The sequence below is a fragment of the Carica papaya genome, chromosome 4 (assembly GCF_054855325.1).
Source record: "Carica papaya isolate Zhongbai chromosome 4, ASM5485532v1, whole genome shotgun sequence".
Lineage (NCBI taxonomy): Eukaryota > Viridiplantae > Streptophyta > Magnoliopsida > Brassicales > Caricaceae > Carica > Carica papaya.
This window is the reverse complement of record NC_142312.1, coordinates 31,776,941-31,791,177: the sequence shown is the minus strand read 5'-3', so window position 1 is coordinate 31,791,177 and position 14,237 is coordinate 31,776,941. Positions and strand designations below refer to the sequence as shown.

Here is a 14,237-nt window from a genome sequence, read left to right as displayed (position 1 = left end):
ATATATATAATATTATATTATTATTTAATTTATTATATAACATACTATATTTAATAATATAAATATATCATATGTATTTTAATAAATTGACATATATAACAGGTTAATTTCATATGAATGTTGGAAGATTACAACCAAACCACCTCGACCTGCCACCTTTTTTCCACTAACTCGAACTCGACCTGAACCCAAAACCCTAAATCCAAAATCCAAAACTCAAAACCCAAAATCTTAAATCATAAACCCTAAAACTCTAAACCCTAACACCCTAATGGTATTTACTCATGGTTCCTCCTAGTTTTTTTATTAGATATTGGTTGTTAATAAAATTATTCATCAAACTACTAATTTTTTGACAAACATGTTACAACCTTCTTCTTCCATGTTAGATGTCTCTTTAAGAAATTGATATTTATAGATTTTTAGTTCCTTCATTATACATTTGAATGTTGATGAGACAATAAAGAAAGAAAGAGTAAAAAATTTTGGAATAGAAGATGAAAATTTTGAACTTATCTTCTAAGTTAGTCTTTCCCATGAAAGATTTTTTCATATTAACTAATAATATTTTTATATATACAAAAAAATATATGTATTAATTTTATACATACGAAAATATTTAAATGACACGATACTTTTAGTTAAAAAAACGATTTAAGATTGAACAAATGATTGTAACTATGAATTGATAATTAACTACATACTAATATTTATATATTTGATTTAGATAAATGGTTTTGGTTTACAGATACTGTGATTTATTAACTCAATTAATTATAAATTTGATAATAAAATTATTATAAATTTAATATTTATTTCTATTAACTTAAAATAACTCTTGGGAAGAAAGTTAAAAATAAAAGAACAAAACAAATTATTTCATTGTAGTTTCCTCTTGATTTCTTATATGTTGGTTTTTAACACACTAAGTAAAGTTTTGATTTGTTAATATTTTATGAACAAACTGAAAATAACAATGTTAATTAGTTGAATTTGGTTAATTTTGGGTATTAATCCAAAAGATCATGAGTTTAGATCCTATTATTGACATTTTTATTTTAATTTTCACATTTTGTCTGTACATAACGATGCAAATAGGATTGATTTTTCAAGGTATATTTTAAAAAAAATATTTACGTCATTCTCAGCTATCACGTGGCATAGACATCAAAACAATAACGTCTCTTAAAGGAATTGATTTTTTTAGAAAACTTTTAGAAGTATGAAGATTAGTTTAGAATAAAAGAAATTCTGAGTTTATAGTATATATATATATATATAATTGTGTTAACTATTTAATCCAAGAAATGAGTTAGAAAAGCTCATAGTTATTAGTTCTTCCAACACATCAGTAGTCCTTGAACACGTTTTAGCCGCCATGCATATGGAGAAACAAACAAGAGAAAGTGTCCCGTGCATACATATTTATATATGCGTATATACATATTACATTTATGTCTACCGAGCCTGAGGACCAATTTCAGCACCGAGATTAAAAGGGGTGATATCAAAAGAGGTAGATGATGTAATGTCACGAGACATTTCAGTCTCCAAACACTCCTTCAACTCAATCACAACATGGTTCATAGGTGGCCTCTGGATTGAAGTTGAAGGTACACATGACATGGCTATCTCCAAAGCTTTCCACACTGAATTCATTTCATAATTCTCTTCCAGTCTCGGATCAATTATCCTTCTGATATCTCCTTTCTCCATAAACAAACTCACCCATTTTATTATGTTTGTGTTTTCATGGGTTTGTATCACTGCAGGCTGTCCTGTAATTAGCTCCAATAGAACCACACCAAAGCTGTATACATCACTTTTCTCTGTTAACCTCCCAGATGAATAGTACCTGCACCATTATTTGAATTAATAATTATATATACATGTGTATGTGTGTACGTATATCATATTTTGTGAAATGCTAAACTCACTCTGGGTCTAAATATCCCACTGTACCAACAATTGAAGTCAATAAATGGCTGCCACTTTCAACTGGAAAGAATTTTGAGAACCCAAAATCAGCAATCTTTGCTTGCATTTTTTCATTCAGTAAAATGTTTGCACTCTTCACATCTCTGTGGATTATTGGTGGTTTGCACCCATGATGCAGGTATTCTAGCCCTGCACCATATATATATATATATATATATATATATAGAGAGAGAGAGAGAGAGAGTAAATAGAGTTTCAGTGAAATAAAATTGAAGTAAATATGTACATAAACCCATTGTTCCTGCTGACCTTGTGCTGTGTCAACTGCAATTTTGAGTCTCTCTCTCCAACTCAACACTTGATTTGCTTCAGCTGAAATTTTAGAAACTAAAGTAAAGAATTCTGTTTTTCTAAACACCAGAAAATTAAAGTGGACAAGAGGAGAGATTAGGAAACTACCTGATAGATACTGCTCTAGGTTTCCATAAGACATGTACTCATAGACAATCCCAAAATTAGTACTGTCATGACAGTATCCGACAAGAGTAGTTAAGTTTTTATGATGAACACGCATCAACAGCTGAGCCTGTGGTGTACAATAACCCAAGTTGGAAACTTATATTTTGTAATAGGAAAAGAGGAATTTGACTCTAGTTTTTAAGTATCAACCTCGGTTCGAAACTGTTCTGACCCTTGAGCTGAGAAAGAAGAAAGCATTTTGACAGCAACTTGCATTCCATCATCCAGTTTACCATGGTACACTGTTCCAAATCCTCCTTTCCCAACAACAGTTTCGAAGTAATTGGTAATACTTACAATTTCAGTGTATGTAAACTGTCGATTATCCGATTTCAGAGAACCTTGTTTGAACTTGAGTAGAAAGTGTTGGGCTATCAAGAGCATATCACTTATGTCATTAAAGTTAATGTTACAAAAGTTGCAAAGAATTTTTTCATAACATTGAATCTTTTCAATCGTTTCAGTATATATTCCTCCATTACCTTTTTTCCTTTTGAATATCCAGAGAAAAAGAAATGCAGCAACCAATAAGACTACCAATGAGATTATGACTGCAACAACTGGCACTACAATATTTTTCTTCCCATTTCTGCATGGAGGCGAGAGACAAATATCCAGATTCCCTTCAATACTGTCATTAGAATTAACCTTAGGATGGGAAGTCATCATAAAAGTTGGAGAACCGAGAAATGACCAACAACTAATATTAATTACCTGAGTGATAGTGAACCTTTTCTTGATTTCTCTGTGAGGCCGGAAGGAATTAATCCTGAGAGTTTATTTCCTGCTAAATTACTGTAATGACAATGGGATTAGGCTTATAATCTCAAGTTGTTCTAGCATAAAGTCTCAATAACTTACAGAGTCATCAAGTCTGATAGTTGAGACAGAGATTCAGGAACTTCTCCTCTTAAACTGTTGTTGGACAAATCCCTGCAAAATATAACTTGTAAGTTGGGAATGATTTAAGGATATAATGGAAACATAGTTTATGGTAGGGTACTTACAAATACTGTAATGATTTGATCTTGGACAATGAAGGAGATATCTGCCCTTTTAATCCTTTTGAACTTAGATTCCTGCAATATTTTACATATATATGGTTTGGAATAAAATGATTTGTAAATGATATTTTTCATGTCTTGATCTGTGATCACTCACAATGAGATGATTCTTGGAGGATCATAACCACTGTAACTGCAATTTACATCATCCCAAGTGAAAATTGGTCCACATGGATCCCCCTCCCAGTTATCAACCACTTCATAAATCATCTTGATATCCAGAATAGCAAGAACTGATACATTTGAGATAGCAAAGAAAACTCTGATTACTCAGTTCTTCATTAAGAAAAAAACCATAAGAAGATTGAAACAGAAAAAGAATATCTTTAAATGGTTTACATACCATCTTCTTGAGCTGTGAAGGCCTGCAAGAAGTCCTTAAGTATATATATTTCCATGGCATTTACAATTGGAGGAAGTACAGAACGCGGTGTCTTATAGAGTCGAAACTTTAAACTGGCTCCTCTTACAGATTGATTGTTATGAATAGTTATAGATCTTAGGTAATTAGGAACAACAGATTCCTGCCATAGTTTACCATTCAACTCAATATTGAATTCTCTAAGTTGATCATCTTCGAGTTCTTGGAGTTCCGCAAAGTGCATGTACACGTAGTACTTTAAGGTGGGATCACCAATATCAAAGACTAAATCCAACGAGTCATTGACATCGATTGGCCTAATAGCAGTTTGCATTACTTTTGATGGCAATCTATACTCGGATTCTACCAGAGAGTCGGTGGTGAAGGACGTGTTGAATAATTCCTCTTCCACTACGTTAAAAGAAAACCACATCCTATCATAGACATCATCTTTGAACCTAGTAAAATTGAACGAGCATGTCATCTTCTATGACCTCATTAGCTTATCAAACTAACATATAGAATGAATCCTATAGTGTCTATTATAGGTACTTATAGGTGGTTCCTCTCCTGCAATAAGTTAGGGAGATAGAATCTGATACCATGTTAAATTCATATTAAAACCCATATAGTATATATAAAAAAAAACCGAAATTGAAATACCTGATTATCCGGTTGCTCGTTGAACCAACATCGAGTCTCCTGTGGAGAAGTAAGGGTCCGGATTCAGTTCTATAAATGGAAGTATGGAAATGCCTGACCTCCAATACTGATATAAAAGGAGTATCAGAAGTAGTCCTGATGAGGCAAACATAAATATTATCCATCATGGGAGCAAGTATGATCTCCTTGATTACAACATGAGATGCATTATCAAACTTGACAGTATCCCACAAATTCATTCCAACATAAAGATCGAATTCCGGCAGCTTGTTCAGTCCATCATAATCTCCATACATGAAGGAAGCTCGGATCAAGTAGATAGTAGCTTTGCCTTCTGGAGGACGTAAAGTGTAGCAGCTCCGGTTTCCTTGTGGGAAACTTCTAACATTCATGAAAACCTTTTGAAGATCTTCAGAAATGAATTTGGGAGATATGTTATTGTTGATTCCAGTGTTGATAAAGTGCGAATCGGTTGTGTAATGGATATCGGTGTTTGGGTCTATGGTAGTAGAACCTTCCGGGATTCCACAATCAATATTTATGTTGCCTGATCAGATAATATGAATACAAATGTTTGAGTGTGAAAATAAGGGATTAAAAGCTTGAACATGGAATATTTAAAAAAAAATGTAGCAAGTAAAAGCAGCAGGGTCAGTGTAAACTTAGTTAAATCACATAGAACTAACAAGTAGATATATGAAGAATTAGATTATTACCACCCACATCATCAAGTCTCCTTCTAGCTTGTTCATGGAGTTTAGAGCCTGTTGAATTTGTAGAAAAAGCTGAAAAATATACAAACCAGAGAATGGAACTCCACCACCGCATGACTTTTTGGCTCATTGAGGAAGAAGAAAAGGATGACAGAGAAAAAAAAAAAAAAAAAGAAGCTAAATATAACAAGAACAGCATCGAAGATGAAGATGCAGAGCATTAACTTCTTGAAAAAGACCGCTACCATCTTCTACGATATTTTTGCTTACGAAAATTCTACTACATTCAGTAAAATCTAAATATCAGAAAAACAAGTGAACTCCATTAAATAGCAGAGAAGTTCATTTAGGAAAAAGATAATCTGGGTATGTAAAATGTAAAACATTTTCTGGGTTAATGAAATTTTTATTTCTTATTTCTTATTTCTTTTGTATACAATTTATTAATTAAGTAAAAAATTATTTTTTTAAAAAAATATGAGGCCTGTATTCTTTTCTTATCCTTGGCATTAATTTGTGTCAGCTTTGGCATTTAAGTGATGGTGAAAGTATATGAACGATTCAATACAGTTCATTTGTGTCAAACTGAGTTAAGAAAATAGGTATTAAATGGGGTTCCAAGTTGTAAGGAAGATAGATATTTCAGATATTTTAGGAATTTTCTTACTCAGCTTTTAACTAATTTAATTCTTAGCCGCCACCTTTTTTATTTTATTTTATTTTAATTTTATGTGAGTTTTTTCAATTAAAAATAAGTAAGTCTATCAAATGTGACTAATTGTTGTTTATTTTTTTGAATGTGTTAAAAGTAATTCATTAAGTTTATAAAGTTATTAGATTTTATAAATTTTTATTTTCTTTTTTTGATGAGCCGAAATAAAATAAAATAAGATTCATAATTCATAACTAACAATTATACATAAAATCATAGTTCCCAGTTTTAAGAATTAGAGATTACATGAAATATATAAACTTAATCTCAATAAGATTGTAATTTTATTCTATTTAAATAGTTTTAATAGACATAATTAAAATTTAAAATTTAAACTGACCAATTAAGCAATTCATTATCAATTTCAAAATTCCTTTAAAATTTCTAACAAATTATTATTATTCATTGATAACCTCCAAATCGTTTTGCTAAATCGAATTAAATTGGGAGCTTCAAACCACAAGATTCTTATAAGAGTGTTCAAAAGAAAATTTTTAGTTATAACAATCTATGAAGAAATTAATTTACTATTAAAATTCATAAATTCTATATTATTACATTTAAATGAGACACTGTTACGCTTACAGAGGAATTCATGCTGAGCAATTAATGCATCAATTGTTTTAATTGGTACATACATATTCCAATATAAATATAATGTGGTTGGTGGGGTTTTCATGGAGAGGCATTTATGGACTGGGTTTCTCCTCTAGAAGCGCAACACTTGCAACAGGACCCTGGCGGTGGAGGAGAACAACACAGGCAAGCTGGGCAGATTGGTTGCTTTGGCCCTACGTTCTGAAGAAGACCTGCACATACACACGCATACACACACACATATATATAATTAGCCATCAACAATATCAAAAAAGAAATTTTTATATGTCGCCAAAACAGTTTATATATATTAATAAAATTAACTATCAACAATATAAAAAAAAAAAAAAAGAGTTATATATATGTCACCAAAACAAGTTGAATATGAATATATATATATATATAACAGATGTATGTATATTAGTTGTGACGGATATTCACCAGGATGAGGTAGTCGAGCAGCCTCGCATGGCAGCATGGGAAAAAAAATCATAGCAAAAACGAGGAGAGCAACAAGGAGGGACCTTAAACCTGCCATGTATAAGAGATTTTATTTGATTTGAATGTTTACTTTAAATATGCTCACATTGGGAAGCATATTTATATTGATTTTTTAGGAGGACTTCATAATTACGTAGCCAAGTAATGTTCACAGTTTTTGACCTTTTAAGTTTGAATTGTTTCAATTTTTGTTTATTGCATGCAATTTAGACTTTTTACAATTAATGGTATATTAAACTTAAAATTTTCTCTACTCACTTATCTTATCATCATAAATAATATACTTTTAATAAAATTAAAAAATAATTTAGTAATAAAAATAGAGAGTGTTATCTTGAAATTGAGTTTGAGTATTCCATAATGCCTTAGTTTTAAAGGTGAGAGGATTTGTATTTAATTGACTTGGAGGGTGTTGTAACTAAATGATGATAAGATTATCAAAGATGGACTTTTTGCCATCATCCCTCAGTTTTCTCTTTATATTGTGTTGAAAGGCAGCAAATTTCAAAATATAAGACCTGTTCATTGAGTCCAAAAATTTACAATTTGGCGAATTCATGTTTAAATTTCATTTTACCAAAATTGCACTTGCTCTAAGTACAAATACACTAATTTGAAATCATCTTGTATCTGATCAAGTTTGTAAAAAAGAAGTTTCACTTGCAATATGCATGTCTGCGGTGAAACCTACACAACCTCACCTTGCTAAATGTGAAAAATTATCTTTTATTACTTTCCAACGGATTTAGCTACCACCAAGGCAAGAGAGATCTTTTGCCGAGAAGAAAGAAAATTATATCACCCATTTTATCAATGTTGCAGATCGTGTGGATACCGAAAGAAGCAAAGATAAAAAAAAAAAAGCAATGTTGTAGTGGGTGAGGCGCAATAAAGACGAAGATGAGTTATTATCGCGAAGATGCAATAAAGACGAAGATGAGCAATGTTGCCGAGTGGCAAGGTGCCATGGGGATGAAGATGAGTGGTTGTTGTGAAGATGTTGCAAGCTTTATATGAAGAACATGTCAATTGTGATGGAGAGGCGAAGATGAAGAGGAAGGTGACTGTTATGGAGAGCATATAAAGAAAGCAGATTTTAAGGTTTCCTCCTTTTTGTTACTTGTTTTCATTTAAGTTCTTGAAATTAAATAAACCCCTAAAATTTTTAAACCATTTTATTTAAATCCAATTTCTAAATTTATTTATTTTAGGGGTTGGATGTTACATTCCAGGTCAAGTTTGTATGTGTTTTTAAAATACAAACTCGAGTCTACCTCATCTTGGTTATACAGCTTTGAAAAACTCATTCAGTCCGATAATTTAGTTTGAGAGTTGAGTTCTAAGTAGACTGGATAACAGATTATCAGATTTTTTTGTCATCCTTATTAGTAACAAATTTCAGTTGCTAAATAAAATCATTTTGAAGGTTTTTTTTTTTTGAGCTTATTTGGTAATATTTTGAAATATATTATCCAAATTTTAAAGTAAATGCCAATAATATTAATAAACGCGAAAGCCGAGTAGAGATTTATTTAGTAGGTAAATAAATAGTTTTATAATTATCAAATTAGTTTTATAATTTTGGATACTTGTTATAATTTGGTTTATAATTTTTTTTTTAAGTTGGTATCTCAAACGTTCAATCATCTTTTATTTACTAATGAGTTAAAATATTTAAGTTATATTTAGATGCTTTAAAAAATTTAACTCAAAAAAATTGATTTTCACTAATTAATAAGTTAACAACAATAAAAAAAAAATAATATTATGTTTAATTTATTAATCGATTAACTTAATTAATTAATTAAGGTTATTCTATTGAATTGTTTTCTGAAACGGTCTAATTATTTTAATTTTTTTATTATAAAATGAAACAAAATTAACCATTGCAAACAAATACAAAATGTTAGCTATTAAATTTTAACGAAAAAAATATTAGAGATTAAACTATAACAAGTGTCAAATTTAATGCTTTATTCTAGTTATTTGCTCTAAATTAATCACAATCTTTATTACCATCAATAGGCGTCTCACAATTTATAGTTTGCTGACACCTTGAATATCACATATGTTATGTTATGAGAGAAATAATATGGTATGTACTTGTAATTTCAAATTTTCAAAAGGGAACTAATAATTTTGGTGATAAAGCAAACCAGTCATCAACTTGTGGTTTTACATTACATCTTCACAATAGTGGAGATATTTTAGAAGTTAAGGGACTTAAGTGTAACCAAAATCCAAGGAAAACTTATAATGTTTTCATTTTATTATTTTCGTTGTCGTTTGCTCATCTACGTAAACGAATTTAAAGGAGATTGTTATAGAGATTGCAATAATTGAGACCAAATTACTTAAGCCTGAAAATGTTAATAATCATGAGATTACAACCTTGAACAGTTGCTATCTAATTGAATATACATTATGTTTATTTTAAGCATGTGATTGTTCTTACTGGTCACTAATATAATCGATACATAAATAATTGTATAGATGCTCATTATAGAAAGAATTCATTAAACTAACCCATCTAGATCTCTTGCATAGAAGATTATCTCATTATCAAGTATGAGAGATTCATCATGATAGTAGTTCGTATTAGTAATTGAACTTTCAGTAATTAATATAATCTTATAAGTATTCAACTACATCTTGACACTAGTAATATCTCGTCAATTGTTATTTTATAAAAAAATTATTAAATATAAATTGAAGCTCATAAAAATAGGTGAATACAAAAAAAAAAAAATGTCAATCTTTAAAAAAAAAAATGAAATTACATTATGTGATTAATGATACTTGATTTAAGAAAATTTACTTGGCCAAAAATAAGATAAATTAAGAATAAGATACTAAATCAATCAAGTCAACTAATTCATAATTTAACACATTATTCATGTCTCTTGTCTACACATACCACAATATCGTGAAAATAGCTTATTATACAATAATTATTACGATAATGTTTAGTTATAGTAGAATTCATCTTAATAATAAACGTACTACAATTGCTATCAATAGATGTTGGATTGATGAAGAGTGGTGACTTGTTGGCATTTGATAACAAACTTGTAAAATCACACACACACATAACAATAGTTGAAGAAAACCATAAATTAGTAATGTCATATAATAATAATTTAGTAACCATCAAATTATTTGTAAGTAGTACGATTTGTTTATATGATAATTTGTTGAAATAATCGTAGGATCAGATGAGATGTGATCGTAGAAGAAGAATAAAAAAAAAAAAAAAAGAGAGACCGAGAAATTTCATTGGGGAGATTTGCTGTGGCTTTATGAGGAAACCTTAAGGTTTCCAACTTTTCCTTTTCTTCCTCTCCGAGTGCCTCCACGTAAATTATCTCTTTGCCTTTGTATGGTCTCATCAAAAGAAAGATATGATATAATATAATATAATATATAAAGAAAAAAGAAACATAAATTTTAACTAATACATTATTAGTAGATAGATTTCGCAACAACTAAGACATTATTTTTCTTACAAGGTTTATATATGCGACGCGTAAACAAGCAATTACAAATGCCGTCCTTATATATAAAACTCATTTTGACTCGTGGCTTTGTTTCACCATTTTAACTTCTCCGGAAAGTACTGCATTAACACATTAAATTTGTATATTTAGAAATATTCTTGTAAGTTAATTAGTTAATATATATATATTACCTTTTCAAGGAGGGAGAGATAATATGGCTTCACTTTCTCCACATCAATTCGGATTTTGCTCTTGCTATACAAGTCATATTTGCTGCACAAAATATATAATTACTTTTTATCTGTACAGCACCAAATATATATTTATGTGCATGTAAAATCAATCTCTAATTTCTATCACGACGTCTTACTTGAAAATTTGCAACCATTTTAGATTTTCAACATCCTCCTCATTCATTAGGTGCCTGTAGGCTCTTGACTTGTGCAGAGCTGCATTTAACACCAATTAATTAATATTAGAAAACGAATGATTTGGCTAAAAATTTAAAAAAGTTACCGTAAAATGAATGGGTATCTGATGATGAAAAGAGCCGCCGGAGGCAGACTGGTTTTGTTCTCTTTTGCCACCTGAAAAATAGCACCGAGTAATTTCATTTTAATTTATTAATTATTTTAATTAATGACTTAAAAAATAGTACCAAAAACATGTAGTCATCGTGCCCCCACGACATCATGACGTTGTCCAGTCCGCATCCTCGATGGTAAATCCCATATTTAGTGTTGTACGCGGAATTGTTGTAGTCAGGGTTTTCCTTGAAATACTGCACTTGTATAATAATTTGAGAATGCTTTAAGATGAACATATTAGAATTATATATATATATATATATATATAAAGATCAAAATTTTAAAATAATAATAATAATGTTTTTATGTAAAATTAAGTATAAGGAGTAATATCATAAAAAAAAAAATACCTTGTGATGAACAATGGAGTCATGGAAAGCGCAGCCAAGAGGAAAGGTGTCACCTATTACATTAATTAATTAATTAATTAATTAATAAGAGATAACTGGTTAATTAATTAACATGCTACTCACCTACGACCGCCCATTGAGGAAGTCCTCCGAAGCACCTTTCCAAGATCTAATTTTTCAATATTTAGTAGTAATAATAATAATAGTTGATTTAATTAATTAATTAATGTACCATGAATAAGGGCAGTTAAATGGAGCCAATCATGATTAGGATAATCTCTTCTGATCAGGATCACTCTCATCAACCACTTGATTAAGTAGCTCACAGCATTCCCATATGCTCATCTCCACCCTATTTAAACTTCCATACTCTTGTCTCATTCTCTTCACCTGCAACCAATTTCATTCTATTTTTAATTATACCTAATTTTATCATAATTATATAATTTATAGGAAAATTAAAAAATTAAAAAAAAAAAAAAAATGGTTGCTTACAAAATCATATGTCTGATTAACATGGTTGAGTTGATAGAAACACTCCACACCTTCCTGTCTCTCGCTTTCAGCATCCTAGTCTCTGTTTCAATCCAATCTTTAAATTAAATCTCTCATAATGTTTTCTAAAATCAGAAAAATACCCATTATTATTTAATCAATTTATTTTCTCTCTTTTTTTTTTTTTTTCTTTTCTAATCAATTTATTTTCCGAGCACAAACTGGGGTTTTCTACTGCAATTGTGATATTCTTTTTTTTTTTTTTTTTTATCTGGGTTATTTTCAATCAAAATTAAGCCATTTTGGTATAGAAGAAGAAACAAAAAAAAAAAAAAAAAAAAAAAAAAAAAAAAAGGTACCTAAAGGTATGGCCAAATGAGTTGATTTGTGGCACCAATTCTTTGTCATCAATTGGTACCTTGTTTTCCCCTGCTTCAACTTCTGATCCATTTCCTTAAATAAACAAAAAATACTGAAATGGTACATCTAAGATTTTCCCCCAAACAAAAATATTAAGTCCTTTCTGTCTGGGGAAAAAAATAAAGTAGATAGATAGTGTAGTGAAACTAGAGACGAACTTGAACAAGAATTACCAAAGGGAAGGTGATGAACGATGACTGTCATGATGTTGAAACCAAAAAAAGCAAGCTGTTTTGGATGTAATTATTATAATGTATATACGTGTGGGTATTTATATTGATTTCACGACTCCTTCCCTGCCAATTCCCACTTCCTGAGTCCTTGCATGAAAATCATCACCTTATTTTTCTATTCATGCTTTCTCATTCGTCTCCTCCCACTTTTCTTTTTTCTAATTTATTTTTCACTAAAAATATCTCTCTATCTTTTAGTTAGAAAAAAATAAATTTATATTTTTTTTTCATCCAACATTACATGTGGAGGGAGAAAGAGCTGCAAGATCAGGGAGGGGTAACAAGAAATGTGAGTTTCGTGATTACTTATCTAATCTCTTTCTTCTTTTCTCCATTAATATTATTATCTCACGCTTGCCGAATTCTCCATTAATATATATATATATATATATATATATTATCCTTTGTAATTATTTTAATAAATTTTAATTTTATTCACCAATTTACGCTCATTATAATCTATTTTAAAATCTAAAATAATTTATATTTTTTACTTATTTAATTATTCATTGCATCAAAATTTTTATCTTTAAAAATATAATTTTTAAAAAATATTATGTAAAATTAATTAAATTATATTGATGTAATTTGATTTTAAAGTATTTTATATTATCCACGAAAATTTATATTTTTGTTATGATGATATGATGTGAGACATTTTTTATACAGTGAAAGAAATTTTTTTTTTTTTAATTTTTTTATATATGAACATATAATTTTTATTTTTATAATAAATTTATTTTTTTATCGAATTATATTAATTTTTAATATATTTTATTGTAATTATGTAAATTCGAGATTAATTTCTTCAACACATTATAATTTTCTTATCAAATTAACCAATTAGTCATGAATTAATTTCAGCCGTTTAAATTTTATTTTCCTAATGAAAGAAAATATGAACTTTGTATTCGATGATAATATCTGCGAGTTATCACCGTCACGACTGAGTCAGCTTTGCGCTGGACACCACAAATTCTCTGGTCACGTGATCCCCCGCGGGCCCCACATGACGTTTTACTTGTCCGCTCAACCCCACCCGACGTATGTCTTTGCTGTTATTAGGCACTTGCTATTTCCACTCCCCGTTTTATTTTACTAACCGCCACTCCGACAGGACTGACTGAAGTAAGATTCATAAATGGAATAGCCTAATGAACACGTGGAACATTTCACGACGCGTGTCAGTGTTTGACTCAGTAAGTTTAAACCTCAAGCTAACTCAGAAATAATAAATTAAATAGTAAATGCTCTACAATACCTCAAAATCAAATGTTTTAATTTCTTAAAATCTGGTTAACCCGTGCATTCGCATTCACAAGTCTCGAGTTTTCTGCTGTGTAATTCATTCTTTAATATTCATATTTGAAATATATATATATATATATATATGTATGTAAACTCTTAGCTTAATTAATAATAAAAAATTAAAATTGATGAAATCAAGTAAATTTAACTGTTTATAACAAAAATAAATTTAACTGCAATAAAAAATATAGCGGTGAATAATTATAGAACTTTTTAATTAACATATAAAATAAACATATTAACTTTTAGCAAAAATTCAAAAGATAAATCTGTGAATTC

General features: G+C 29.6%; 1 protein-coding gene and 1 pseudogene across 3 annotated transcripts; both read right to left on the bottom strand.

Annotated features, from left to right (window-relative positions):
• Nucleotides 1-1,308: 1,308 nt before the first annotated feature.
• On the bottom strand, nucleotides 1,309-5,615 carry LOC110825745 (putative leucine-rich repeat receptor-like protein kinase At2g19210). Of its 2 annotated transcripts, none has more exons than XM_022056242.2 (13): nucleotides 5,262-5,615; nucleotides 4,546-5,092; nucleotides 3,865-4,340; nucleotides 3,619-3,754; nucleotides 3,465-3,536; nucleotides 3,319-3,390; nucleotides 3,172-3,252; nucleotides 2,940-3,088; nucleotides 2,608-2,828; nucleotides 2,398-2,524; nucleotides 2,248-2,310; nucleotides 1,938-1,998; nucleotides 1,309-1,855 (listed from the first exon to the last, which is right to left on the bottom strand). In XM_022056242.2, exons 1-13 carry the CDS (start codon nucleotides 5,455-5,457, stop codon nucleotides 1,459-1,461), a joined length of 2,598 nt encoding a protein of 865 aa, XP_021911934.2. In that variant the 5' UTR covers nucleotides 5,458-5,615; the 3' UTR covers nucleotides 1,309-1,458. The 2 variants fall into 2 exon arrangements, with proteins under 2 accessions (XP_021911934.2, XP_021911933.2); XM_022056241.2 differs by having other exon boundaries at nucleotides 1,938-2,127; nucleotides 5,262-5,612.
• Nucleotides 5,616-10,505: 4,890 nt separating this feature from the next.
• Nucleotides 10,506-12,904, bottom strand: LOC110825743 (inositol oxygenase 1-like; annotated as a pseudogene). The gene is made up of 11 exons (XR_015818739.1): nucleotides 12,591-12,904; nucleotides 12,357-12,438; nucleotides 11,998-12,079; nucleotides 11,735-11,892; nucleotides 11,626-11,671; nucleotides 11,503-11,555; nucleotides 11,224-11,346; nucleotides 11,082-11,152; nucleotides 10,936-11,014; nucleotides 10,757-10,838; nucleotides 10,506-10,684 (listed from the first exon to the last, which is right to left on the bottom strand). The product of XR_015818739.1 is annotated as an inositol oxygenase 1-like (transcript).
• Nucleotides 12,905-14,237: the final 1,333 nt, after the last annotated feature.